This window comes from Narcine bancroftii, chromosome 8, assembly GCF_036971445.1.
Source record: "Narcine bancroftii isolate sNarBan1 chromosome 8, sNarBan1.hap1, whole genome shotgun sequence".
NCBI classification, from domain to species: domain Eukaryota; kingdom Metazoa; phylum Chordata; class Chondrichthyes; order Torpediniformes; family Narcinidae; genus Narcine; species Narcine bancroftii.
In genome coordinates this window covers 171,711,500-171,737,279 of record NC_091476.1, presented here as the reverse complement: position 1 = coordinate 171,737,279, position 25,780 = coordinate 171,711,500, and the positions used below count along the sequence as shown (strand labels likewise).

At 44.2% G+C, this 25,780-nt stretch overlaps 1 protein-coding gene and 1 non-coding gene across 3 annotated transcripts; both read left to right on the top strand.

The window, feature by feature from the left end:
* LOC138741572 (uncharacterized) lies at positions 1-25,780 on the top strand. Of its 2 annotated transcripts, XM_069895828.1 has the most exons (4): positions 1-709; positions 3,564-3,694; positions 23,868-24,060; positions 24,775-25,780. In XM_069895828.1, the coding sequence occupies exons 1-3, from the start codon at positions 385-387 to the stop codon at positions 24,039-24,041; spliced, it is 630 nt and encodes a 209-aa protein (XP_069751929.1). In that variant the 5' UTR covers positions 1-384; the 3' UTR covers positions 24,042-24,060; positions 24,775-25,780. The 2 variants fall into 2 exon arrangements, with proteins under 2 accessions (XP_069751929.1, XP_069751927.1); XM_069895826.1 differs by having other exon boundaries at positions 23,868-25,780.
* On the top strand, positions 21,151-21,321 carry LOC138742148 (U1 spliceosomal RNA). The gene has a single exon (XR_011343948.1). It is a non-coding gene; the product is annotated as a U1 spliceosomal RNA (small nuclear RNA).

The following is a 25,780-nucleotide window of genomic DNA, read 5'->3' as shown; positions in this document are numbered from 1 at the left end:
TTTGGCTGGAGGGAGTAGATCACAAATAGAACAACAGGCTAGATTATGGGCAGCACATTGGTTCAGTTGGTTCGATCATCCAGTGCAGATGGCGTAGTGTTCTACAAGGTAGCTTGTTGTCCCATGAACTTCCCCCTGAATGTTTTAGCTTCTTCCCACATCTCAGGTTAATTGCCTACTATAAATTATCCCTAAATACGTGGTTGGGAGGAAGATGAGGGTGGAATTGATGAGCATATGATGATGAATGGGTTGCAAGAATTAAGTGTGGGGGGAGGGATTCAGATGGAGAAAGTTGTTTGAAAGGTGGGGTAGCCTCGATGGCCAAATGGTGTGTTTACTTGCCCTTATGATCTCCTTGTATGTCACGACAAAATACAGCATATGAGAAATTATCCTCATATTCTGAAATGTGTCCTCGATATTTTGTTGAAAAAGCATCCTAAACCTGTCTGCTTTGCCATTTGCAATGACAAAATCAGGAGATGCGTCAAACCAACTGGGACAGGTATAATCTTATTTTGGATGTGCCTCCCCCTTCCTTTATGGGTGATGGGTGAAAATACTAATATTCCATTATTAATTGAACCTTCACTCTTTTTATCACAGAAGTTCAAAGAACCAGCCCACCATTGGGGTGGCACAGTTAGAGTGGTTAGTGCAACACTGTTACAACACCAGCGACCCCTGTTCGAATCCAGCGTGATCTGTGAGGATTTGTATGTTCTTCCCATGTGGGTTTCCTCCATCTGTTCCGGTTTCCACCCCTCCAAAACGTAGGGGAAGTTATAGGTTAATTGGAGTTTCTGGCCACATGGGCTTGTTGCCGTGCTGAATGTTGAAATTAAAAGTACCTTTACTGAAGTTCAAGAATAAATCCAAGCATTATCAAGAAACTGGATACCCCTTGAATATGTTATGAATAGTCAACCTCGTCTCCCTGAGACAGAGTTGCAGTTCAACAGCTTCACATCGTGGAGATATATTTGTCTTGAGATCAACCTGCAGTTTCAAATCTCTGCTAATGTCCAGCCTTGCCCAGAGTTCATCCCCATATCAATGGTACAAGGCATTGGTGAGGCCAAATTTGGAATACTGTGTACAGTTTTGGTCACCAAATTATAGGAAAGATATAAACAAAATAGAGAGAGTGCAGAGAAGGTTCACGAGAATGTTGACAGGATTTCAGGGTCTGAGTTCCAGGGAAAGGTTGTGCAGACTGGGGCTTTTTTCTCTGGAGCGTAGAAGATTGAGGGGGGACTTGATAGAGGTGTTTAAGATTTTAAAAGGGACAGACAGAGTCAATGTGGATAGGCTTTTTTAATTAAGAGTGGGGGAGATTCGAACAAGAGGGCATGGTTTAAGATTGAAGGGGGAAAATTATAAGGGGAACATGAGGGGAAATTTCTTGACGCAGAGGGTGGTGGGGATGTGGAATGAGCTTCCGGCAGACGTGGTCGAGGCGGGATCATTGGTTACATTTAAGGAAAGACTGGATCGTTACATGGATAGGAGGGGACTAGAGGGGTATGGACCGGGTGCTGGTCAGTGGGACTAGGAGGGTGGGGATTTGTTACGGCATGGACTAGTAGGGCCGAACTGGCCTGTTCTGTGCTGTAAGTGGTTAGATGGTTATGTCTGTATCAATGGCGGGAAGGTCCGTACAGAGTGTTTCATTGTGCAGGAATGTTTGATGTGGAAGATTATGGGTAATGCCATTGTAACACTTTCAGTAGATTACAAATCATCCCAACTATTGGATTTCTGTCTCTTTCTTCAAAAATGATCAAAAATTATGAATAATTCATCTATTCAATTGCATAAGTTGTGGGTCAGTGTTACAAGGTTGAATGAGCAAGTCCAACACGAGAACTGCACCTTGGTTAGTCACAGGGGAGAAGTCACAAGATTGGAGAAAAGCTCACGGTGTTGACTTATTTTAGAAAGGCAGCAACGACAAACAATGTAACTGCAGATCAGCATGACTTAAGTCAATAGTTGGAATAAATGTCCATTTGGCTGATAAAGGAGAGTTTTTGTGGCTTTATGTCTGCAAAATCCTTCCTCACTGATTTAATTGAGGTCTTTGAGGAGGTTATAAGGTAGATTGATGAAGGCAGAGTGATAGATGTTGTCTACATGGACTTCAGTGGCATTTAACAAGGTCCTACTGGAGAGGTTAATCCAAAAGAATGAAGTATATAGGACCAAGGCAAGCTGGTGAATTAGGTTCAAATTTGGCTTGGTGATAGGAGGCAGAGGATAATGGTTGAAGAATGATTTTCTGATTGAAAGTCTGCATCCAGTGGTGTACCACAGTGACTGGTGCTCGGACCCTTGTTGTATGTGATATATATCAATGGCTTGGAGGTGAACTTACGAGGTATCATTGGTGAATTGATGGATGACACAAATGTTGGTGATGCAGTGAAAAGAGGAAAACCAGGAGAAGGCTGACTTGAAATCAACTTGTGCAGCATCCATGAAAACGGGTGTGACCAATGACCTGGTGGCCAGACTGAGCTTGGCTAGAGGGACCAGAATTTATGGGGAGCAGAATTAAGCAATTGGGAATAGGATGGAACCTAGTTAGAGAGAAAAGAGACCACATTGATCCCCAAATGATTCAGTTCATGGCTAGGTTTTGGACCATATCTGGATTCAAACACTGGGGTGAGTACGGAGATACAATTTTAATGTGCCCATAGTGTCTCGGAATGATGGGTAGAGTTGCTGGTGAGAACTGCGCAACATTGAAATCACTGCTGGTGAGTACAATTGTCTCATTGGCACTAACCACAACTTCAAACAGCTTCAAAGCGCTGGTGGATGCACAATGGTTTGAGAGATTCTGTCAGTTTTCATCTGCTTCCCAACAGGCTTTGACCTTGTTGGAAAGAGACAGATATTCATCACTGTGAGGGATTCCTTGGGGGGAAAAAAAAGCAGATGCTATAGAGTTCAAAGGCTATTTAAGTTGAATCACCAGGATCTCTGTCCAGCCTCCTGACAAGAGAGCTAAATATTTGCCCTCCAAGAGGAAGCTGGAAGCAGTGACATCTTTTTAAGTGAACTTTAATGTTATGTTCTTCTGAATGGTCCAATGTGTTAACTTTGGAACTTTTGGTACATAGTGTGAAAAAAGTGATTTCCAATAGATTTCAGGAATGGGTAATTGATGTTACACATTTACCTTTTCCTCTCATTTGTTTAATATCATTACCATTGCCTTGCGCAAGGCAACAAGAAACAAATTAATGCACTGAGCCTGTGTTGCTATCAGAACTCTTGTTATTCTGTTGTGGTCCCTGCCCATCACAAGTCTAACCCGAAACAGCTCCCACCCTTGGCTCTGACCATTCACTCGTCTTGAATACAATTTTTTTCTTGTTATCTGAATATATTAATGGTAAATCTATTTGGGAACTTCCTGTGAGTATAAAGGATGGATGTTTCTTCATCCCTATAGTTTTTCATCAGTATTAATACTTTTTACTCTTGAAAATGGGGTGGTCATTTAAAAATATGTATCACAATTCCACTTCCCCTTTTGTCATGTCTAGGGCAGGTGTATCATGGCCAGATGGAGAAGCATCTTCACTACACCTCAACTCCCAAACCACAGGATTACCAGAGCAACACCAATGAGAACAATTCCAGCTCCCATTCCCATGGGCATTGTGACACCTCAGAGGTAAATAATTTATAACAGCATCAACATGCATATGCACAGGATGGTTAATGCAGCAAATGTTGCAAGCACTCAACAAAATCATTATTAAAATATGGCACAAAGCTACAGATTGAAGAAAGGCAGAAAAGATTTAGGATTTACAGAGAATCATGAGGGAATAGTAAAGGGATAATTATTTTGTGGCCAGTTATCTAATCACTAGAGCTCTGGAATAATTACGACTGAATGAGCAAGAAAAAATAGACAATATTTTTAAAAATTGGAATGTTTTAATTTAGAGAAACAAATGGAAAATTTACTGCTTATTTGTTGTGTATGAGCTCTGACCGTTAGTAAAGTCAGATATCCAGGATTGGTTTTTAATGGGGAAGAGGACAGAAATGTTTCATGTTACAGCATTAAAAAATAACGCCCTTCGCAGCATCAAAACATCAGAATTTAGAATCAAGATTTGTGGTCATGAAATTCGATGTTTTGTGGCAGCATCATAGAGCAAACATTTTAATATATTGCTATAAAAATAATAACAAAATAGGGGACGGAAAGTCAGGCAGGGTCTTTGGCTCATTGATTATTCACGAATCAGAAGGCAGCGGGGAAGAAGCTGTCCTTGTGCAGCTGAGTCCTCGTCTTAGGCTCCTGTACTTCCCGATGTTAGCAGAATGAAGAGGGTATGGCCCGGGGGTCTTTGAGGATAGAGGCTGCTTTTTTAAGACACCGCCTCATGCCGGTCAGTATCCTCGATGGAGTGAAGTCTGGCGCCTGTGATGTCACAGGCAGAGTTATCAACCCTCTGGATTTTTTTTTGTCCTGAGAGTTGGTGCTTTCCTACCAGACAGTGATGCAACCAGCCAGAATGCTCTCCATGGTACAGCTGTAGAAGTTTTCAAGAGATAATCTCACAGCATATTACAAGCATGAAGGTTATTTAAAATTTAATATAAAGAAAACTCACGAGCAAACATTTAATCTTATTACAATTCAAAAAAATTACATGTTTACCTGCATTTTCATTTTCAAAATGTTCATTGCACGTAGATAATTTCACTGATCTGAAACCCCAGCCTGTGGGAAATTGCAATCATCTCTCTTTTTCTTTTATGAACTCTCAATATTGAACATTCCCAATGTTACATTTTCATGTGTGATTTCATAGCATCACTGAAATGTACAAGAGAGAGCCAAGTCCTTGCGACTCGCCTCCTCCATGCCACTCGTGATGTCTGTCCTCACTAATCCAATTTGTCCACAATCTCTCTCTCTCTTTATCCCAGTAACTGTTGAAAAGCCTTTTAAAACACTGTTTTGGTATCTGGCTGCTCTTTCCAAATATCTGCCACCCTCTGCTTTGGACAAACCTACCCCTCAACTTTTAAGTTACTTTGGGGGAAATGTGGCAAACTTTTCTCACTGAACTGCACATTTTATCAGAGACAAGGTGATATTACAAGTATTAACAATCAAGACTTGTGAAGGTTGTGTTTCGGTCCTACATTGTCTGGGGCTGTCTTTTGCATCACAGATCATAATCTATTGATTAACTGAAGACAGTATTAGTCTGGCAGAAATAGTGATATGTCCATGGCTAATTTTTCACCTTGCTGGAAGTTGAACAGAGAGTAAACTTCTAGCAAATTAATACACTATATTTTGTCAAAGTACAAATCTTATAGCACTGTATATCTGATATAAAAAAACAGAAAATCTTGGAAGTACCTAACAGGTCAAAGTAGCATCTGCAGAGTGAGAAACACATGTAATATTTTTATACCTGATAAAATAAGGTTAAACCCGGATTTTGGACAACATCACAACTATAGGTTTCGGATTAATATATTTGTACAGCATGGAAAAGGGCACTTTGTCTCACACACTTTGGGTATATTATAATTTGGGTACCACAGTTAGTGTAAAGCTGCTCCAGCACTAGCGACCCAGGTCTGAATCCGGCAAGGAGTTTGTCCGTTCTCTCCATGTCTGTGTGGGTTTCCTCCCACATTTAAAAATGTACATGGGTTGTAAGTTAATTGAGGTATTTGGCCAGTTTACTTGAACTCAGCCTGACTGAGAGCATCAAGTAAACATGACCTTTTGATCCTAGTAGTCAAGCTCCATCCAGTGCAGCAAGCATGGTCCAAAGAATGTTATGAGATAGAACCATGAGTCTCCGCTCTTATCGTCACAACCGTCCAGCAACCTTGAAGTGCCTTCCCCAAGAACTGACGACAACCTCAAACTGAGCCAATGTCCTGTAAAGCAAACTCTGAACTGTCCAACAAAATATTACTTGAAGTTTAGTGAAATGGCCTTTATTCTGCCTTTAATATTTACATTCCCAACGTGAAGCAAGTATTTAAAATGTGCTTGCGTGGCTGTCTCCTCCTAAATCATAGCTCATACCAAGCACTATCCATCCACAGCTCCTGAGTTTACTGGCTTATTTCAATCCTTGGTTAAGTGCTTGATTTTAGAAATCAACTAGATTCCTGGACCTTAATCATCTTTAATTAAATTGCTCCATATTGGTGGTGTTCCACACCTAACTTTCTGGTGTGCCCTCATTTCCTTCTGAGTGATTCTCAAGCAAGACACAATCTAATGGAGGATCTTAGCGGGTTGAGCAGCATCAATAGAAACAAAGGAACTGTCAGCCTCTCATCAGGACTGAAGAAGGGTTCTGGCTCAAAATGATGACAATACTTTTACACCCAGGGACACTGCTAGATCTGTTGAGTTCCTCAAGCAGATTGTGTTGGTCCAGATTCCAGATCCATGTGTCTCGAGGTTGTGGTGATATGTAATTACACCACTAGGTCAACTAGCACGACTTGTGGAGATCCTTCCACCCGCACTTGTAATGGCCCCTTTCTGATCGGACTGGGGTTTAGGGTCGGCAGCGCCTGTACCGGCGAACCCAAGAGCAGGCAGGGCTCTTGGCCATTTCTTACCTGCCCTATCATACTTCTGTGGTCTTCCCTGCATTCCACCATGACTCCAGTACAGCAGTTCCTCACCATCTGTATCCTCTGAAGCACGTGCGTGCTAGTCGTCTCCGAATTCCATTTCTCAGGAAGACTCTCCAGGTGATCAGATATGTGCATTGGAGCAGAAGCAGCTTCCACCCTAGTAGCTATTATATTAGTTTATTAACTTGTACTGAAAATAACCACACCAGCAGTGGGAGTATGAGACAGCTTTAATAAACTAATATGTACACTAAGAGGTCTTGTCTCTCTGCAAGACCAACCTGGAAGGCTAGACTGTAGCTCTGGGCTGCTTTATAGACAAGGTCACAGGGATGTGCTCTGGTGACCTAGTGGTGTAATTACATATCATCACATTGGAGACTCTCAAGCCTTTATAACAAAGCTTTTCACCATCCACCCCAGTGTCCCTTTATAGCACAAAACAGATCCTTTACCCCTCTATGTCCATCCTGACCATTGTGCTTACCTATACAAATCCAACTTGCCTGCATTTGATACAATGTTTTTTAAATGTTCTGATAACACCTGCCTACATCATATGTTCTGACAGATTCCAAGAACTCTTTGTTTGGCAATCACGCACTCTCATTCCCTTGAAACATCCTACTTCTCACCTTAAATCTATTGCTCTCTTGATTTAGATACAATCGCTAAGGGAACAAGATTCCCACTTTCTACCTATTAACCCATAAGACCATATGACCACAAAATCTTGGAGCAGATTTAAGTCATTTGGTCTGTTATACCATGGCTGATGTATTTTCCCCTCTAAACCCCATTCCTCTGCGTTCTCCCCATGACCTTAGAAGCACATTGATCCTATCGAAAATAGATACGAATGCTGGAGAAACCAGCAGGTCCCACCTATGTAGCAAAGTGGAAGATACATCCCCAATATTTTGGGGACCATGAGAGATGACTGAACAAAAGGGGGAAGGAAGGAGGGAGGGAGGTGGTGAGGGTGGGAGATGATAGGTGGAGGGGGGGAAGGACCACAGGAGGGGGGGGGGAGTTTAGGCTAGGTGGAGAGAAAGGAAGTAGGAGCTGGAATACTCAATTAAAGGGAGGGGTGGGGGGAAGGCAAGATGATTAGTGGAACCCATCTTTAAATATATACCAATGAAATCTCCTTCAAACTTTTGTATATCTGTCAGGTCACTGTTCACACTCTTCTGTTCCAGGGGGAGCAAAGCCATTCAAATTAATCTCTCCTTGTAAGTGCAATGGTCCAGTCAGTGACATCTTGGTGCATCTATTCTGCTCTCTCTCAGGTTGCATGACATCCTCCTTTCACTTCGTGACAAGGACTGAACACAATACTCCAAGTGTGACTTAACCAATGCAGCTCAGTGTCAAACCTTGTTGAGCAATATTTTTGTTCAGTCCTGTGGCATATTGCAATGGCAAAGAAACTACATGAATGCACGTTGTTGTTGCAGGTGAATAATATAGGATACGTTGCTCTCAACCCCAGATTGTCATCATGTGAGTTTTGCGTCACTTGTCACCACTCCACTGAGTGGGGGTACCTTACCACCTTCAATTTCTTCTCACTGAATTCTAACTTTTATTTGCGGCAATATCAAGGCAATATTTCCTAGTTATAAATATTACATATCTTAATTCAATAGCAGATTTAGCAAAGAGCTGCTAGCTCTTTTCACTCCTGAGCAAGCTCTTCCAATGTTTTTTAAATTAAATTAAGTCAATGCCTCCTGGTCACATAGTCCAACCCTGGGGAACCTTAATGACCTAATTTAAACAATGTCTAACCTCAATCGCACAGAGTACATTTCCACAATACAATATTAATTCTCCATTCATAATCTGAAATTATTTATTGTGCCATTTGCAAAAGGGAATTGAGATTGTAAAATGAGTCCAAAGAAAGGGACTCATAAATCGACCCAATTTATCCTTGAACATAAAGCTCCAATGAAATGTGTCTGAGAATTGGATTTCACTGAATCTGGTTGGATTAATAGGTTGAAGTTAGCATCACATGGCATCTTTTCCATCAACAAAATCATTATGGACTTGAAATAAGTATGTAGTAGCACCGGTAAGTTTTTTCCATTTATAAAATTCATGGCACAGTTGCTTCACAATTGGTGTGCTGGTTCAATCCTGACCTTGGCTCTGTGGAGTTTGCACATTCTCTTTGTGGCTGTATGGATTTTCTCTGCTTGCTCCATTTTCATCCAACAACCCAAATGACATGTGGGTTGGTGTGTTAGTTGTTCTTCCTTCCCCTCCCCCCACTTGTGTGGGTGAGTGGCAGCCCTTCACGTGTGGAATCCAGCAAGTTGTGCTTCATTTTTGTGAATGGTTTCTGGACCTGAGTGCTCCAGTTTTTCCATTAGAAAGATTGATATGAGCATGACATGATATGATGGTTTTGTTGGCTGAGCATCTGGCACTGAGGATACATTTGGACGCAATGCAGTGAATTTCAATTAAAAGTACCTGGTCTAATTTGACAGCTGGTGTGATTTCACCTAGAGACCGGTGGCTAACAAAATTACTCTGACTGATATCAACCGTAGATTGAAAGAGGCTGGGGGGAAAAAAAAGCTCTGTGAATGAGCATTCAGAAAATAAAGTATGCATGTAAGCTATTAGAAAATAAAATTATTTATTCATAGAAACATTTATCCATCTTTTGATATCTTTGTTCTTATTTCCTCATAATACTTTGGCAGTTGCCCTCTTCCTGTCACAATTCCCTGCAGAGCAGAGCGACTTACCAACAACAATCAGCTGACAATATCTTTGACAAGGAGTATGTCACTTAACTTTGAGATGAATGGAAGGGTTTAGGGGAGTGCATTGTTTACACAGTCTTTTGCTTAGAGCAAGGGAAATCGAGAACCAGAGGAACTAGGTTTTATGTGAGGGGGGAGGGGGGAAAGAGATGTAATAAGAACCTGAGGGATTACAAGGGATGGTGCTTCTATTGAACAAGCTGCCAGATCTGATGGTTAAGCCTGGTATTATTGCAATACAGGTACACAATCCTTTATCCTGACATCTAAAATCCGGAAAGCTCCAAAATCCGGCAAGTGGGGAGAGAGTCGGCAGCACGTGTTGGGCAGCCGAGGGACCGGCGCTTGGGGGGGAAGACGGCCAGGTGACTGGAAGGGGGGTGGGGGTGGATACAGTAGCACAATTCGGGTGGGCTTTCCGAAATCTGGAAAAATCCAAAATTCGGAACACACTGTCCCCCAAGGGTTCCAGATAAAGGATTGTGTATCTGTATTTAACAAATATTTGGACAGATATATGGACAGGATGGGTTTGGAGGGATATGGGCCAAATGTAGGCAGATGGAACTTATGTGGATAGGATATTTTGGTCAGCAAACTGGGCCAAGGGGCCAGTTTCTACACTTTCTGTTCCATGATTCCATGATTCTGTGTGTAAATGAAATGTCAGCTGGGACTTCAGGTTCCATTTGTTGTCTATAAACACGCAAGTTGGCTTCAGTCACTTATAAACAGGAAACAGTCGTTTCCAAAATGATGAGGTTCCCTTTTAGTCGACCTTTTGGATGACATCAGATTTGGGGAAAAATGTAGCATCCACCTCACTCTTTAGTTACCCATTCAGAGTCAGCTCTTCAGCGCTTGACGTCGTGCTTTGCGGAAACTGCCAAAATGTTTGGCCTGGAAGTCAGCCTGAAGAAAACTGAGGTCCTCCATCAGCCAGCTCCCCACCATGACTACCAGCCCCCCCACATCTCCATCGGGCACACAAAACTCAAAACAGTCAACCAGTTTACCTATCTCGGCTGCACCATTTCATCGGATGCAAGGATCGACAACGAGATAGACAACAGACTTGCCAAGGCAAATAGCGCCTTTGGAAGACTACACAAAAGAGTCTGGAAAAACAACCAACTGAAAAACCTCACAAAGATAAGCGTATACAGAGCCGTTGTCATACCCACACTCCTGTTCGGCTCCGAATCATGGGTCCTCTACCGGCATCACCTACGGCTCCTAGAACGCTTCCACCAGCGTTTTCTCCGCTCCATCCTCAACATCCATTGGAGCACTTTCATCCCTAATGTCGAAGTACTCGAGATGGCAGAGGTCGACAGCATCGAGTCCACGCTGCTGAAGATCCAGCTGCGCTGGGTGGGTCACATCTCCAGAATGGAGGACCATCGCCTTCCCAAGATCGTGTTATATGGCCAGCTCTCCACTGGCCACCGTGACAGAGGTGCACCAAAGAAAAGGTACAAGGACTGCCTAAAGAAATCTCTTGGTGCCTGCCACATTGACCACCGCCAGTGGGCTGATATCGCCTCAAACCGTGCATCTTGGCGCCTCACAGTTTGGCGGGCAGCAACCTCCTTTGAAGAAGACCGCAGAGCCCACCTCACTGACAAAAGGCAAAGGAAGAAAAACCCAACACCCAACCCGAACCAACCAATTTTCCCCTGCAGCCACTGCAACCGTGTCTGTCTGTCCCGCATCGGACTTGTCAGCCACAAACGAGCCTGCAGCTGACGTGGACTTTTACCCCCTCCATAAATCTTCGTCCGCGAAGCCAAGCCAAAGAAGAAGAGGAAGACCTCACTCTTTAAAAACTGATTGAAATTCCATGTCTAAGCTTTAATCTCCAATCACAGGAGATTTAAAAATAAATGAAGTCATCCTTTTTGTTCTGAATCTATGTTGTTAAAGTATATTTCCCATAGGAATTGAAGCTTTTTTACAAATTAATTTGATCAAAATATTAAGCAAATTTCATATTATTGTCACTTCTTAATTTGCCTGTATTTTTAAAATATTTCCTAAAATGGAAAGAATTCTGAAGGCTAACAAACTGTAGTGAGAATAAGTCAAGTTTATTGTCATCGGACTGTACAAGTACAACCCGACAGTACACCGTCCATAGCTGAAAATCAACTTCTAAAAATTCAGTAAGTCACCAAAATGCCCTCTCTTCAGTGATCAAAAGCTGCAGAAAAAATTGCAAGTAGATGTTTTAGGCTTCAGGGGTCTGCGTCTTAAAATCAGTTCTGTTTTAGGGAGTTGAAGGAAAGATAAAACTTTTATGTCTTTCCTTCAACGACCTACTTGGCGAATGAAAAATGCTTTCCATCCAGTAAATCCAAGTGAGTGTAAGGACGCCCAAACTTGAGTGAGCCTTCTAGGTTAGAATTCAACGTGATGCATCAATCCATCAGAATCCTGCAGAAAAGGGGTTTGATTTTAAATCGTTCAGTTATTGAGTCTTTCGTGGTTGTGATATATATTAAAGCTTTGCTCATTGCCTGGAATTCCTTATGTGATAGGGTGGTACAAGCACCAATCGAGTAGTTCAAGGAACCAATATTAAATGGTTTGATATTTAATGACCATGTACTTGTCACTTGAAATAAAATTTCAACTGATGCTTATGTGATGTGTTATGGGTTTATATTTTATTATGATTGTGAAGGTCATAAACAGAGTAACATTTCACAAAAGATATCTCATTTAAAATCCAAGAGCTTTGCTGAAGATTGACATTGAGGCTCCGAGTGATTTTTGCAGAGATAATGAATTGTTTTGGAAATAACTTCAAAAAGTATGTGCAAATGGACAATAAAGTCCAGGCTCAAAGATACTGATAAGATCCTTCAAAGATTGGGTTTGGAGCCCTGTAAGAGGTTCTTTGGTTTTTACAAGCAGCGAGAGAGAAGTCAATTCTGCAGTAGCAGTTCAGGCTGCAAAATGGCAAGTTGGCAGGCTTCTTGAAAAAATCTATTTTGAAGATGAATTGTGAGTTCTGAGTTCAGCCTGTTCAAAACCCTTGTGATCCTTTCAAGAGGAAATGGCTGGCTAGAGTGTTTCTCCTGAAATAAGGGAAACAAGAGGAACTCTGTGATGACCTGGAAGAAGAGGTTATCATTGAGGAAACCCATGATAGTGCAAATTTCTTCGGCAAGACACTGAAGTGACTGGTGGAAATCAATTTGTGTGTGTCCAACGAGCAACAAATCTCTCTCTGAAACCAACAAGAACCTTCCTGAGCAGTAACCATTTAACTTTAAGCACCAGAGCCTGGTGAAGATAACGTGAAAAGTTAGGTTAGGCAGCGAAAGTAAAAAATCAGAAAGAGCAAGGAGGGTGAAAAAAGCAAATCTGAAGGCTTTAAATCTTAATGCAAGAAGCATTCGGAACAAGGTAGATGAATTAGCTGTGGAAATTGAGATAAACAAATTGATTTGATTGGGATTACAGAAACATGGCTGCAGGGTGGGCAAGCCTGGGAACTTAACATCCCGGGGTATACGATATTTAGGAGGGATCGGCAAGAAAGAAAAGGGGTGGGGTAGTATTGATGGTGAGAGAAGGGAACGACACGATTGACAGGAAGGATATTAACTCAGAAGATGAGGAATCTATATGGGTAGAACTGAGGAATAGCAAGGGGCGGAAAACGTTAGTGGGGGTGGTATATAGGCCTCCAGATAGTATCTTAGAGGTGAGGGAAGGCATTAAAAGAGAAATTAGAAAAGCGTGCAATAAGGGAACAGCTGTCATCATGGGAGACTTCAATTTGCATATAGATTGGACTAGTCAAATTGGTAAAAATACAGAGGAGGAGGAATTCCTTGAATGTTTACGGGACGGTTATCTAGACCAATATGTCGAGGAACCAACTCGGGAGCAGGCCATTTTAGACTGGGTATTATGCAATGATAAGGGGCTAATCAACAATCTTGTTGTGCGAGGCCCTTTGGGTAGGAGCGATCACAATATGATCGAATTCTCACTCGACATGGAGAGTGATGAAATTAAAACCGAGACTAAGGTCCTGAATTTAAATAAAGGGAATTATGATGGTATGAGACGGGAGTTGAGTAAGATTGATTGGGTGGTGTTTATGGGGGAGTTGACTGTGGATAGACAATGGAAAGCATTCACAGATCTAATGGAGAAATTGCAAAAAAACCAAAAAAGGTGACTCAACCGTGGATAACAAGGGAAATTAGAGACAGCATTAGGTCCAAAGAGAGAGCATATCAATTGGCCAAAAAAAGTACCGCAACCGAAGACTGGGAGCAGTTCAAGATGCACCAAAGGAGGACAAAGGGATTAATCAAGAGGGCAAAAATAAATTACGAAAGTAAGCTTGCGGCAAATATAAAAACCGACTGCAAAAGCTTTTATAAATATGTCAAGAGGAAAAGATTGGTGAAATCCAGAGTAGGTCCTTTGCAGTGGGAATCAGGGGAATATATAATGGGGAATAAGGAAATGGCAGACCAATTAAATTCTTACTTTAGTTCTGTTTTTACAAGAGAGGATACAAATAACCTCCCAAGGATGTTGGGAAACATAGAGACTAATGCAAGGGAGGAACTGAAAGAAATGAGTATCTCTAAGGACATGGTCTTGGGGAAATTGATGGGATTGAAGGCAGATAAATCCCAAGGGCCTGATAATCTACATCCTAGGGTACTCAAGGAAGTGACCTTCAGATAGCAGATGCTTTAAGAATTATTTTCCAGAACTCGATAGACTCAGGATCAGTACCCATGGATTGGAGGGTAGCTAATGTTACCCCACTATTTAAAAAGGGGGGTAGAGAAAAAGCGGGAATTATCGGCCTGTGAGCCTTACATCAGTAGTGGGCAAAATGATGGAATCCATTATTAAGGATGTAATAGTGGAGCATATGACTAGCAGAGAAGGGATTGGACAGAGTCGACATGGATTTACAAAAGGTAAATCATGCTTGACAAATCTATTGGAATTCTTTGAGATGGTGACAGGTAAAATAGATGGGGGAGAGCCAGTGGATGTGGTGTACCTGGACTTCCAAAAGGCCTTCAATAAGGTCCCGCATAAACGACTGGCTTCCAAAATCAAGGCTCATGGGATTGGGGGCAAAGTATTGATGTGGATTGAGAACTGGCTGGCAGGTAGAAGACAGAGAGTTAGGATAAACGGCTCATTTTCTGAGAGTGGCAGGCGGTGACCAGTGGGGTACCACAGGGATCTGTACTGGGACCCCAGCTGTTCACAATTTACATTAATGATCTGGATGAGGGGATTGGATGTAATATCTCCAAATTTGCAGATGACACTAAGTTAGGAGGGGTTGTGTGCACGGAAAAGGGGGTCAGGAAGCTTCAGTGTGATTTGGATAAATTGAGGGACTGGGCAGATACATGGCAAATGCACTACAATGTGGATAAATGTGAGGTTATCCATTTTGGTAATACAAATCGGAGGGCAGATTACTATTTGAATGGTAATAGATTAAGAGATGGGGAAGTGCAGAGAGACCTAGGGGTACTTGTACATCAGTCTCTGAAGGCGAGCATGCAGGTACAGCAGGCGGTTAAAAAGGCAAATGGTATGTTGGCCTTCATATCAAGAGGGTTTGAGTAGAGGAACAAGGATACCTTACTGCAGCTGTACAGGGCCTCGGTGAGACCCCACCTGGAGTATTGTGTGCAGTTTTGGTCACCTTATCTAAGGAAGGATGTTCTTGCAATGGAGGGGAGTGCAGAGGCGATTCACCAGGCTGATACCTGGAATGGCAGGAATGACTTATGAGGAAAGATTGCGCAAATTGGGATTGTACTCGCTGGAGTTTAGAAGATTGAGAGGGGATCTCATAGAGACCTATAACATTCTGGCAGGACTGGACAGAATGGATGCAGATGGGATGTTTCCAAGGATGGGAAAATCCAGAACCCGGGGCCATGGTTTGAGGATAATAGGAAAACCATTTAGGACCGAGATGAGGAGGAATTTCTTGACCCAGAGGGTGGTGAATCTGTGGAATTCATTGCCACAGAGGGTAGTGGAGGCAGGTTCATTAAATCTATTTAAGAGGGAATTAGATCTATTTCTTCAGTTTAAGGGTATTAAAGGTTACAGAGAGAAGGCGGGGATGGGGTACTGAACTCTAAGATCAGCCATGATCTCGTTGAATGGCGGAGCAGGCTCGAAGGGTCGAATGACCTACTTCTGCTCCTATCTTCTATGTTTCGATGATTCATAAATGTTAAATTCTGTGCACAGTAAAGAATTTCCTGAAACCGGTGGACTTGAAGTGCGAAGTGAATGGTTGGACTGTGAATCATTTCTGAATATGTACACATTGCATAGATGTGAGCTTAGAATTCGAAGAAGGTTAAGTTAATAGTAATAAGTTTAAGATTGATCTTGTTATTATGTTTAAAGAAAATTAAAAGCAATTTTTGTTTAAGTAACCATTATTTTGGTGAATTTCTATTGCTGGGTTTTGGAGTTCTCTGGGCTCCTAACAAATGAGAACTAGGATATGCCAATGAGATTTACAAATTACAAATTATGACTGAAGTGTTATTCATTGCAAGAAGTTTAAGATGCAGCTGTCACAAGGTCATGCCTCCCATGGAAAATGAGCTAAATGCCCAGTTCAGTTACGTTTAATGATGGGATCAAAGATGGCCAAGATACCCTCTGAGTACAGCACAGCACAGAATCGGGGCTGCTGGACGCCTACCTTCTGCTCGGACTGGGGCCGGGGCTGCCACCGCCTACCCTCTGCCCAGACCGGGGCTGGGGCCACCGCTGCCTTCCCTGTGACCGGACGGGGGCCGCCGCCTCCTTCTTTCTGCCCGGACCGGGGCCTCCACCTGCTTCGTTCTGCCGAGGCCGGGGCCACCGCCTCCCCCTCGCTTCTGCCCGGACCGGAGCCTCCACCTGCCTCACTCTAACAAGGCCGGGGCCAGTGCCTCCCCCTCGTTTTTGCCCAGATCGGGGCCGCCGCCGCCTACCTTCTGCTCGGACTGGGGCCGGGGCCACCGGCACCTACCCTCTGCCCGGACCGGGGCCGGGGCTGCTGCTCAATGAGGCAGCATAGCTACTAGACAAATCACGACAAATAATATATATAGTGTTATTAATTATGCACGACCTCTGCGCGCCGATCCTCCTAGGCCTTGACTTCCAGAGTCAGTTTAGGAGCGTGATTATGGCATTTGGAGGCCCAAACCACCATTGACAGGTTGGATTGCGACCAGGTATGGTCCGACCTAGGCGGGGAGGCAGGTCCCTCCAGCCAGGATAAGAAACCTGCATAGGAGAAGGCCACTCCGATATAAAACCTACAACCCAAGGACCTCGCTGCCACGTCCCAGCTTGCTTGGCCACGGCACACGAACCATGGGTGTAAAGGGTGGGGCCAGTAGAGCGCACACTGCACTCCACCTAAAAGCTCCTTTGCGCAGACCCGAGGACATGTCCATGTCCTCCCCCTCCACGTCCTCCCCCTCAAAAGATGCTCACAAACTCAAGCTAGCATGCTGGAACATCAGAACCATGCTAGACAAGGTTGACAGCCACCAACCTGAACGTCGGTCTGCCCTCATCGCACATGAACTCCTCAGACTTGACATCAACATAGCCGCTCTCAGTGAAGTCCGCCAGATGTAGGCAGTCTCCAAGAATGTGGCATGGGCTACACACTCTACTGGTCTGGCAAGCCTCTGGATGAACAACGCCTATCTGTTGTAGGCTTCATGGTCAAGAACTCCATTGCCTCCAAACTCGAAAACCTCCCGACAGGCCACTCGGACCGGATCACGTCCATGCAAATCCCCCTTCAAAACAAGCGTCGCCTCACCCTCATCAGTGTCTATGCTCCAACCCTCCAGGCAGAACCAGTAGAAAAGGACAAGTTCTACACTGACCTGCGCAACCTCATTCAACACACCCCTACCGCCGACAAGGTTGTCATCCTGGGCGACTTCAACGCTCGCGTCGGCAAAGACTCAGAAACCTGGCCAGGAATCCTGGGCAAGCATGGTGTCAGCAAGTGCAACGACAATGGGCGCCTCCTGTTGGAGCTCTGCACAGAACGGCGGCTTGTCATTACAAACACCCTTTTTCAGCAGAGGGACAGCCTTAAGACCACCTGGATGCATCCCCGATCCAAACACTGGCACCTCCTGGACTACATCCTGGTGCGAGAAAGACAAACGAGATGTGCTCCACACCAGGGTCATGCCCAGCGCGGAATGCCACACTGACCACCGGCTGGTTCGCTGCAAGCTCAACCTTCACTTCAAGCCAAAGCCCAGGAACAATAAAGCCCCCAGAAAGAGGTTCAATGTTGGAAAACTGCAGTCAGACGAAGCGAGAGGAAACTTCCAGGCAAACCTCAAAGCAAAGCTCGAGGATACAATCCATCTCACGGACTCATCCTCTGAAACCCTCTGGGATCAGCTGAAGACTGCCATACTGCAATCCACTGAAGAGATACTGGGCTTTTCCTCCAGGAAAAACAAGGACTGGTTTGACGAAAACAACCAGGAAATCCAGGAGCTGCTGGCAAAGAAGTGAGCTGCCCACCAGGCTCAGTTTGCAAAGCCATCCTGGCCAGAGAAGAAATGAGCCTTCCGATGCGCATGCAGCCATCTTCAGCACAAACTCCGGGAGATCCAAAATGAGTGGTGGACTAGCCTCGCCAAACGAACCCAGCTCAGCGCGGACATTGGTAACTTCAAGGGTTTTTAACGAGGCTCTAAAGGCTGTGTACGGCCCCTCACCCCAAGTCCAAAGCCCGCTGCGCAGCTCAGATGGCAAAGTCCTCCTCAGCGACAAAATTTCCATCCTCAACCTATGGTCAGAACACTTCCAATCTCTTTTCAGTGCCAACCACTCAGTCCAAGAATCCGCCCTGCTCCAGCTCCCTCAACAGCCCTTAAGGCTAAAGCTGGATGAGGTCCTCACCCGGGAAGAGACATATAAGGCAATTGAACAACTGAAAAGTGACAAAGCAGCAGGTATGGATGGAATCCCCCCAGAGGTCTGGAAGGCTGGCGGCAAAACTCTGCATGCCAAACTGCATGAGTTTTTCAAGCTCTGCTGGGACCAAGGAAGGCTGCCTCAGGACCTTCGTGATGCCATCATCATTAACCTGTACAAAAACAAGGGCGAGAAATCAGACTGCTCAAACTACAGGGGAATCACGCTGCTCTCCATTGCAGGCAAAACCTTCACTAGGATTCTCCTAAATAGAATAATACCTAGTGTGGCCGAAAATGTTCTCCCAGAATCACAGTGCGGCTTTCGCGTAAACAGAGGAACAACTGACATGGTCTTTGCCCTCAGACAGCTCCAAGAAAAGTGCAGAGAACAAAACAAAGGACTCTACATCGCCTTTGTTGACCTCACCAAAGCCTTCGACACCGTGAGCAGGAAAGGGTTTTGGCAAATACTAGAGCGCATCGGATGCCCCCCAAAGTTCCTCAACATGGTTATCCAACTGCACGAAAACCAACAAGGTTGGGTCAGATACAGAAATGAGCTCTCTGAACCCTTCTCCATTAACAATGGCGTGAAGCAAGGCTGTTCTCGCACCAACCCTCTTTTCAATCTTCTTCAGCATGTTGCTGAAACAAGCCATGAAAGACCTCAACAATGAAGACGCTGTTTACATCCAGTACCACACGGATGACAGTCTCTTCAATCTGAGGCACCTGCAAGCTCACACCAAGACACAAGAGAAACTCGTCCATGAACTACTCTTTGCAGACAATGCCGCTTTAATTGCCCATTCAGAGCCAGCTCTTCAGCGCTTGACGTCCTGTTTTGCAGAAACTGCCAAAATGTTTGGCCTGGAAGTCAGACTGAAGAAAAGTGAGCACCTCCATCAGCCAGCTCCCCACCATGACTACCAGCCCCCCCCCCACATCTCCATCGGGCACACAAAACTCAAAACGGTCAACCAGTTTACCTATCTCGGCTGCACCATTTCATCGGATGCAAGGATCGACAACGAGATAGACAACAGACTTGCCAAGGCAAATAGCGCCTTTGGAATACTACACAAAAGAGTCTGGAAAAACAACCAACTGCAAAACCTCACAAAGATTAGCGTATACAGAGCCGTTGTCATACCCACACTCCTGTTCGGCTCCGAATCGTGGGTCCTCTACCGGCATCACCTACGGCTCCTAGAACCCTTCCACCAGCGTTGTCTCCGCTCCATCCTCAACATTCATTGGAGCGACTTCATCTCCAACATCGAAGTACTCGAGATGGCAGAGGCCGACAGCATCGAATCCACGCTGCTGAAGATCCAACTGCGCTTGGTAGGTCACGTCTCCAGAATGGAGGACCATCGCCTTCCCAAGAACATGTTATATGGCGAGCTCTCCACTGGCCACCGAGACAGAGGTGCACCAAAGAGGTACAAGGACTGTCTAAGGAAATCTCTTGGTGCATGCCACATTGACCACCGCCAGTGGGCTGATATCGCCTCAAACCGTGCATCTTGGCGCCTCACAGTTCGGCGGCCAGCAACCTCCTTTGAAGAAGACCGCAGAGCCAACCTTACTGACAAAAGACAAAGGAGGAAAAACCCAACACCCAACCCCAACCAACTAATTTTCCCTTGCAACCGTGTCTGCCTGTCCCGCATCGAACTTGTCAGCCACAAACGAGCCTGCAGCTGATGTGGACATTACCCCTGCATAAATCTTCGTCCGCGAAGCCAAGCCAAAGAAAAAAAAATTGGGTTAGTAGGATAATTTGTGGGTGGGGGGAATGTTGTGACCACTGGGAGTTCCCTGTTATTGCAGCAGAAAAAGTGAAGGTGCTCAACAAAATGATCTTTCAGTCCTTCTCTTCCTACAAATAATGCATGATGCGCTGAGTTTTTCCAACTCTTTTTTTGTATCTGTTGATTAATCTGTGCTACCAATTGATCACATTAGACAAGGATCTGTGATTAATAGGTTTTAATTGCCTTTAGGTGTCAGCACATCTTGGATATTGCTGGCCCGGTTCCAAGGCAGGTCCTGAGGGAGGGGTTTGGGGGTAACAGCCTTTATGGGGATATCCAGGAGGGAGAAGTAACAGGTTCAGCGGTGGTCCCAGTGGTGGCACCACATAATCATGTGCATAAATGTTAATAGATTAAGCAGATGTTTAGAAAGGGATAGTTTGGTGGAGTTTGTGTAGAGTATTGTGATCCCAAAGATCCACATCTAAAGTGTTTGCTGTGCATCTTGAGGAGATGGAGATGAGAGCTGAGAGCTGAAATGTGGATTTTTGAGGAGGAAGGCTCCATGGAGTTACCTGGATAGTTTGATCTATAAAGCACTAAAATCTCTGGGATTAGGCAGTAATTCAGATCCAGTATGGGTCAGGCTGTAACTTCAGATCAAGCAAGTGTCAGACTCCATGGCTCAACACCGTAATCTCCCAAATACTCTCTTCAAGCAGGCATGAACAGCTTGTAAGTGAATGAACAAATTGATAGAGGTGCCACGTTACAAGAGGTTATATACGTACTTGGAAGAATGCAGTTGTGGGGGAATCAGTAGTATAGTCAGGGTAATGGATTCTGCTCCCTGTTGTACATATCAGAGATCCAAAGGTTCTATTCGATGGGAACTTGTAGAGGGAGGGGTCCATTTAATTTTGGGACCCATGTAAGCATCTCAGACATTGGTTTTTGCTCATACTTACCTGGCAGGGGAGAATCGGTGGTCATGATGGCCGATCTCCCAGGACGAGGCTATCCCATTGCACTTCGGGTGTGCTGACGCCTGCGATGTCCCCAAATGCGGGATACTCGACTGCAAAATTTGTGGTAGTGGGGGACTTTTTTTTGTCTACGAGATACTTTCTTGGAACAGCTAGTGGAGGAACCTACCAGGGGGAAGTCGATTCTGGGCTGGGTGCTGTGCAGCGACGCAGACTTAATAAGTGACCTTGATGTAGTGGAGCCATTAGGGAATAGTGAGCATGGTATGGTTACTTTTAAGCTGCATTTAGAAAGGGAAATGGAAAGGAAGTCGGAAGCATCTGTACTTCAGTTAAATAAAGGGAATTTTGCAGCTATGAGGGAGGAGCTATCCAAAATAAAATGGGAAGATACACTAGCTGGGAGGACAACTGGGGAAAAATGGCAGGTTTTTATGGACATCTTTCACAGGATTCAGGACAAATTTATTCCAAAGTGGAGGAAAGGCTCTAGGAGATGCAAATGGCAGCCCTGGCTAACTAAGGAAATCAAGTGCATTATCAAGTCCAAAGGGAGTAATTATAAGATAGTGAAGCGGAGTGGGAAATTAGAGGATTGGGAAACCTTCAAAGAACATCAGAGGGTAACTAAGAAAGCCATAAGAGACGGGAAAATGAAGTACGAGAGGAAATTAGCAGATAATATTGCGGAGGATAGCAAAAGCTTTTTTAAGTATGTGAAGAGGAAAAAATTGGTTCGGTCTAAAATTGGCCCTTTGAAAATGGGCAAGGGTGAAATTATTACCGGAAACAAGGAAATGGCAGAGGAATTTAACAAATACTTTGCAACTGTCTTCACCAAGGAGGATATAGGTTATAGTCAGTTAGGGGGTAGTGGTCATGCGGTACCAAGAGACTTGGGGAACTTTACTGGGGAGGTAGGGGATCTAATGGATATCCAGATCCAGAAGCAGGAGGTTATGAGTAAATTGTTGGGACTGAGGGCTGATAAATCCCCAGGGCCTGATGGGCTGCATCCTAGGGTGCTTAAAGAGGTGGCTATGGAAATTGTGGAGGCACTGGTCGACATTTTCCAAAGTTCCATAGATTCCGGGGAGGTCCCTGAGGATTGGAGAGTGGCTGATGTGGTGCCGCATTTTAAGAAAGGAGGGAGGGAGAAAACATGAAATTATAGACCGGTTAGCCTGACATCAGTGGTGGGGAAGATATTGGAGTCCATCATAAAAGGAGAAATAGCAGAACACTTAGTCAGTAATAATAGTATAAGGGCTAGTCAGCATGGATTCCTTAAGGGTAAGTCATGCTTGACTAACCTTCTGGAATTTTTTGAGGATGTGACAAAGAGGGTGGACTCGGGAGAGCCAGTGGATGTGGTGTATCTGGACTTCCAGAAGGCCTTTGATAAGGTACCGCACGGGAGTCTAGTGGGCAAGATCAGGGAGCATGGTATTGGAGGTAAGGTGCTGACATGGATAGGAAATTGGTTAAGAGATAGGAAACAAAGGGTTGGAGTGAATGGGTCTTTTTCAGAATGGCAGGATGTGACGAGTGGAGTGCCTCAGGGATCGGTGTTGGGTCCTCAGTTGTTTGTAATTTATGTTAATGATTTGGATGAGGGGATTATAAATAACATGAGCAAATTTGCAGATGACACTAAACTGGGTGGCGGTGTGGGGTGTGAGGAGGATGTAAGGAAAATGCAGAGGGACTTGTGGAGGAGTGGGCGGCTAAATGGAAGATGAATTTCAATGTGAACAAATGTGAAGTTATTCATTTTGGGGGAAGTAATAGGAAAGCTGAGTATTATTTAAATGGAGACAAGCTAGGGAGTGGGGAAGTGCAAATGGATCTGGGTGTACTTGTTCACCGTTCACTGAAGGCTAGCATGCAGGTTCAGAAAGCTGTGAAGAAGGCAAATGGAATGTTGGCTTTCATAAAAAGGGGATTGGAGTATAGGAACAGAGACGCCCTTCTGCAGTTGTACAGGGCCCTGGTGAGACCCCACCTGGAGTATTGCGTCCAGTTCTGGTCTCCAAACTTGAGGAAGGACATACTAGCTATAGAGGGTGTGCAGCGCAGATTTACAAGGTTAGTTCCAGGGATGGCAGGGTTGTCATATGCAGCAAGGCTAGAAAAACTGGACTTGTATTCATTGGAGTTTAGAAGGATGAGGGGGGACATGATTGAGGTATATAAAATCATCAGGGAGATAGACAAGGTGAAGTCTGATTACTTGTTCCCAATGATGGGGGAGACGAGGACTAGAGGGCATAGTTTAAGAATACAGGGTAGGCCCTTTAGGACGGAGATGAGAAAGCATTTTTTTACCCAGAGAAGTGTGAATCTGTGGAATGCTCTGCCACAGAGGGTGGTAGAGGCGGATTCGCTGACTATGTTCAAAAGAGAGTTAGATAAGGCTCTTGTGGGTAACGGAGTTAAGGGTTATGGGGATAAGGCTGGAAAGGGGTACTGATGGTAATGATCAGCCATGATCTAAAATGGCGGTGCTGGCCTGACGGGCCAAATGGCCTACTACAGCTCCTATTGTCTATTGTCTATTCTATCTGGTTATATCAATCTATTAAAGTCTTGATAAGGGTCTCAACTCAATGTGACAATTCTCTTTCCTCCCACTGGTGAAGATCAATCTGCTAAACTTCCTCTACGTGACTTTGTTTTTTTTTTCTCCAGGTTCTACCATCTGTGGCTTTTGTGTCTCCAGATAGATTGAAAGTCAACAGTGAAGATAGGAGAAAAAACACAAAATCTCAAGGATATTACCTCCACGTTGCTTCCAGAGTCGCAAACAGGCATAAGAATGAGAAGCATGATACCGAATTTAATTTCGATGACCAGCAGATTTGATCCATGAGACTCCAAATGTGTAAGAAGCCTGAGAATTTTCAGGATTTTGTCATTGGGAAACTGATGAGCATGAAAAGTCATAGGTGATACAAAATCTGTCCCACACTTCCTTCTTCACCACCATTCGAGGCCCCAATCAGCCCTTCCAAGTGAGGCAACACTTCCCTCGTGAATCTGCTGGAATCTTCGACTGTATCCAATGCTCCCGTTGTGGCCTTCTCAACATCGGAGAGACTGGACATGGACTAGGGGATCACTTGGCTGAGCATCAATGACAGGGATCTCCCACTGACCAACCATTTCAATTCCCTGCCCCACTCCCGTGTTGACATGATTGTCTGTTGTCTCAAGTACTGCGGCCATAAATTGCAGGAACAAACCTAATCTTCTGACTGGGAACTCTCTGACTGGATGGCATTAACACTGGCTTCTCTGGTTTTTGCTAGCCAATTCCCTTTTCTCCCTTTCTTCCCCACCCCTCATTTTTCCTCCAGCTCTCCACCCCTTTCCCTCTCCTTTCACAGAGTCATTCCCCCTCCCCCCATTTCTCTGTTTGCTGGTGTGCCCACCCTCCCTTGTCCTCCTATTACCTCCTGCCTGTGAGTCTGCTCCCCCCGCTATTTTATTCAGGCACCTGTCTACATTTTGCTCAAACGTTGGTCATGTGTTTTTATCTTTGCTATATAAAATACCCTGTTTTACTTGCTGATTTTCTCCATTGTGTTGTTACTAGGATATGGAATTAATCTGGCAAGAGATGTAAAACAGAAATGAAACACATATCATGCAAAAAGGAAGAAATTAATAAAAAAAATGTGGATTCCTTTACCAGCAGAAAGAAAGGAAGCTGCAACAGGAAATTAAACAGAAATAGAAACAAGGGCTGAGGCACAAAATTAAGACCCCAGGATCTGGCAGGATTGAGGATCAGTTAGCAGATAGGAAATGGAGAATAGACCATAATTCAAGTTATCTAAAGCTTGGGAAGACTGTAAGCCACAAGAAGATGCCAAATGCTGCAAAGAGTTTGATGCATCCTGAGTGGGAATGAATTCTGCTTATAGGACCTAATTTGGAGGAAACCTAAAATGACTCATTTTGGTAAGGGGCAACACAAAATTATTCACTCTTATCTGGTGTTGCGTTACCTTGTGCTTGCAGAGGTTGTGGCTTCAATGTCTTTGCTACAAAGGATCAAGAGGGAGAAGGGCTCAGCTTTTCTTCATGATAGCAAGGGCTTGACCAGCTGTGTCATGTGCCACTTCGGTTTCTTACACTTTAATGTTGTAGTCTTCTAATTCTTGGTGATTCACGTAACACTCTTGAAACTGGTTAAATATTATGAAACTCTACCTCAATCAGTCCATGATCCAAATCACCAACTGGGTGAAAGAGTCCGTTTCTGATTCCATCTTCCTACCCTTTTTCCTGAATATGAGTCTTCCAATTTGAGACACCATAGGCACAGGGAGATGTTTCCTACTCTCTCCCTTGTCCATGCTCTCCATAGTTTGATGTACATCAGCTCCTATTCTCCTCCCCTTCAGAGAAAATAAACCATAATGGACACTTTATCCAGGCCATGTTCTGGTGAACTGTCTCTACATCCTCTTCAGTACCATTGTGATTGCAATGGATGCAGTTATCACCTGAATCAAACAAGCTCAGGGACTGCAGATTGGAGCAAAAAAATCGAGCTTCTGGAAAAGATCAAGCATTATCTGTGAAATTAATAATAT

Bases quoted from the DNA above. Each gene is read 5' to 3' on its own strand.
- LOC138741572 (XM_069895828.1), top strand. From the start codon at position 385: ATGAGAAATTATCCTCATATTCTGAAATGTGTCCTCGATATTTTGTTG. The intron at 710-3,563 runs GTGAGGATTTGT...TGTCATGTCTAG, and splicing joins GTTCGAATCCAGCGTGATCT to GGCAGGTGTATCATGGCCAG. The intron at 3,695-23,867 runs GTAAATAATTTA...TTTTTTCTCCAG, and splicing joins GGCATTGTGACACCTCAGAG to GTTCTACCATCTGTGGCTTT.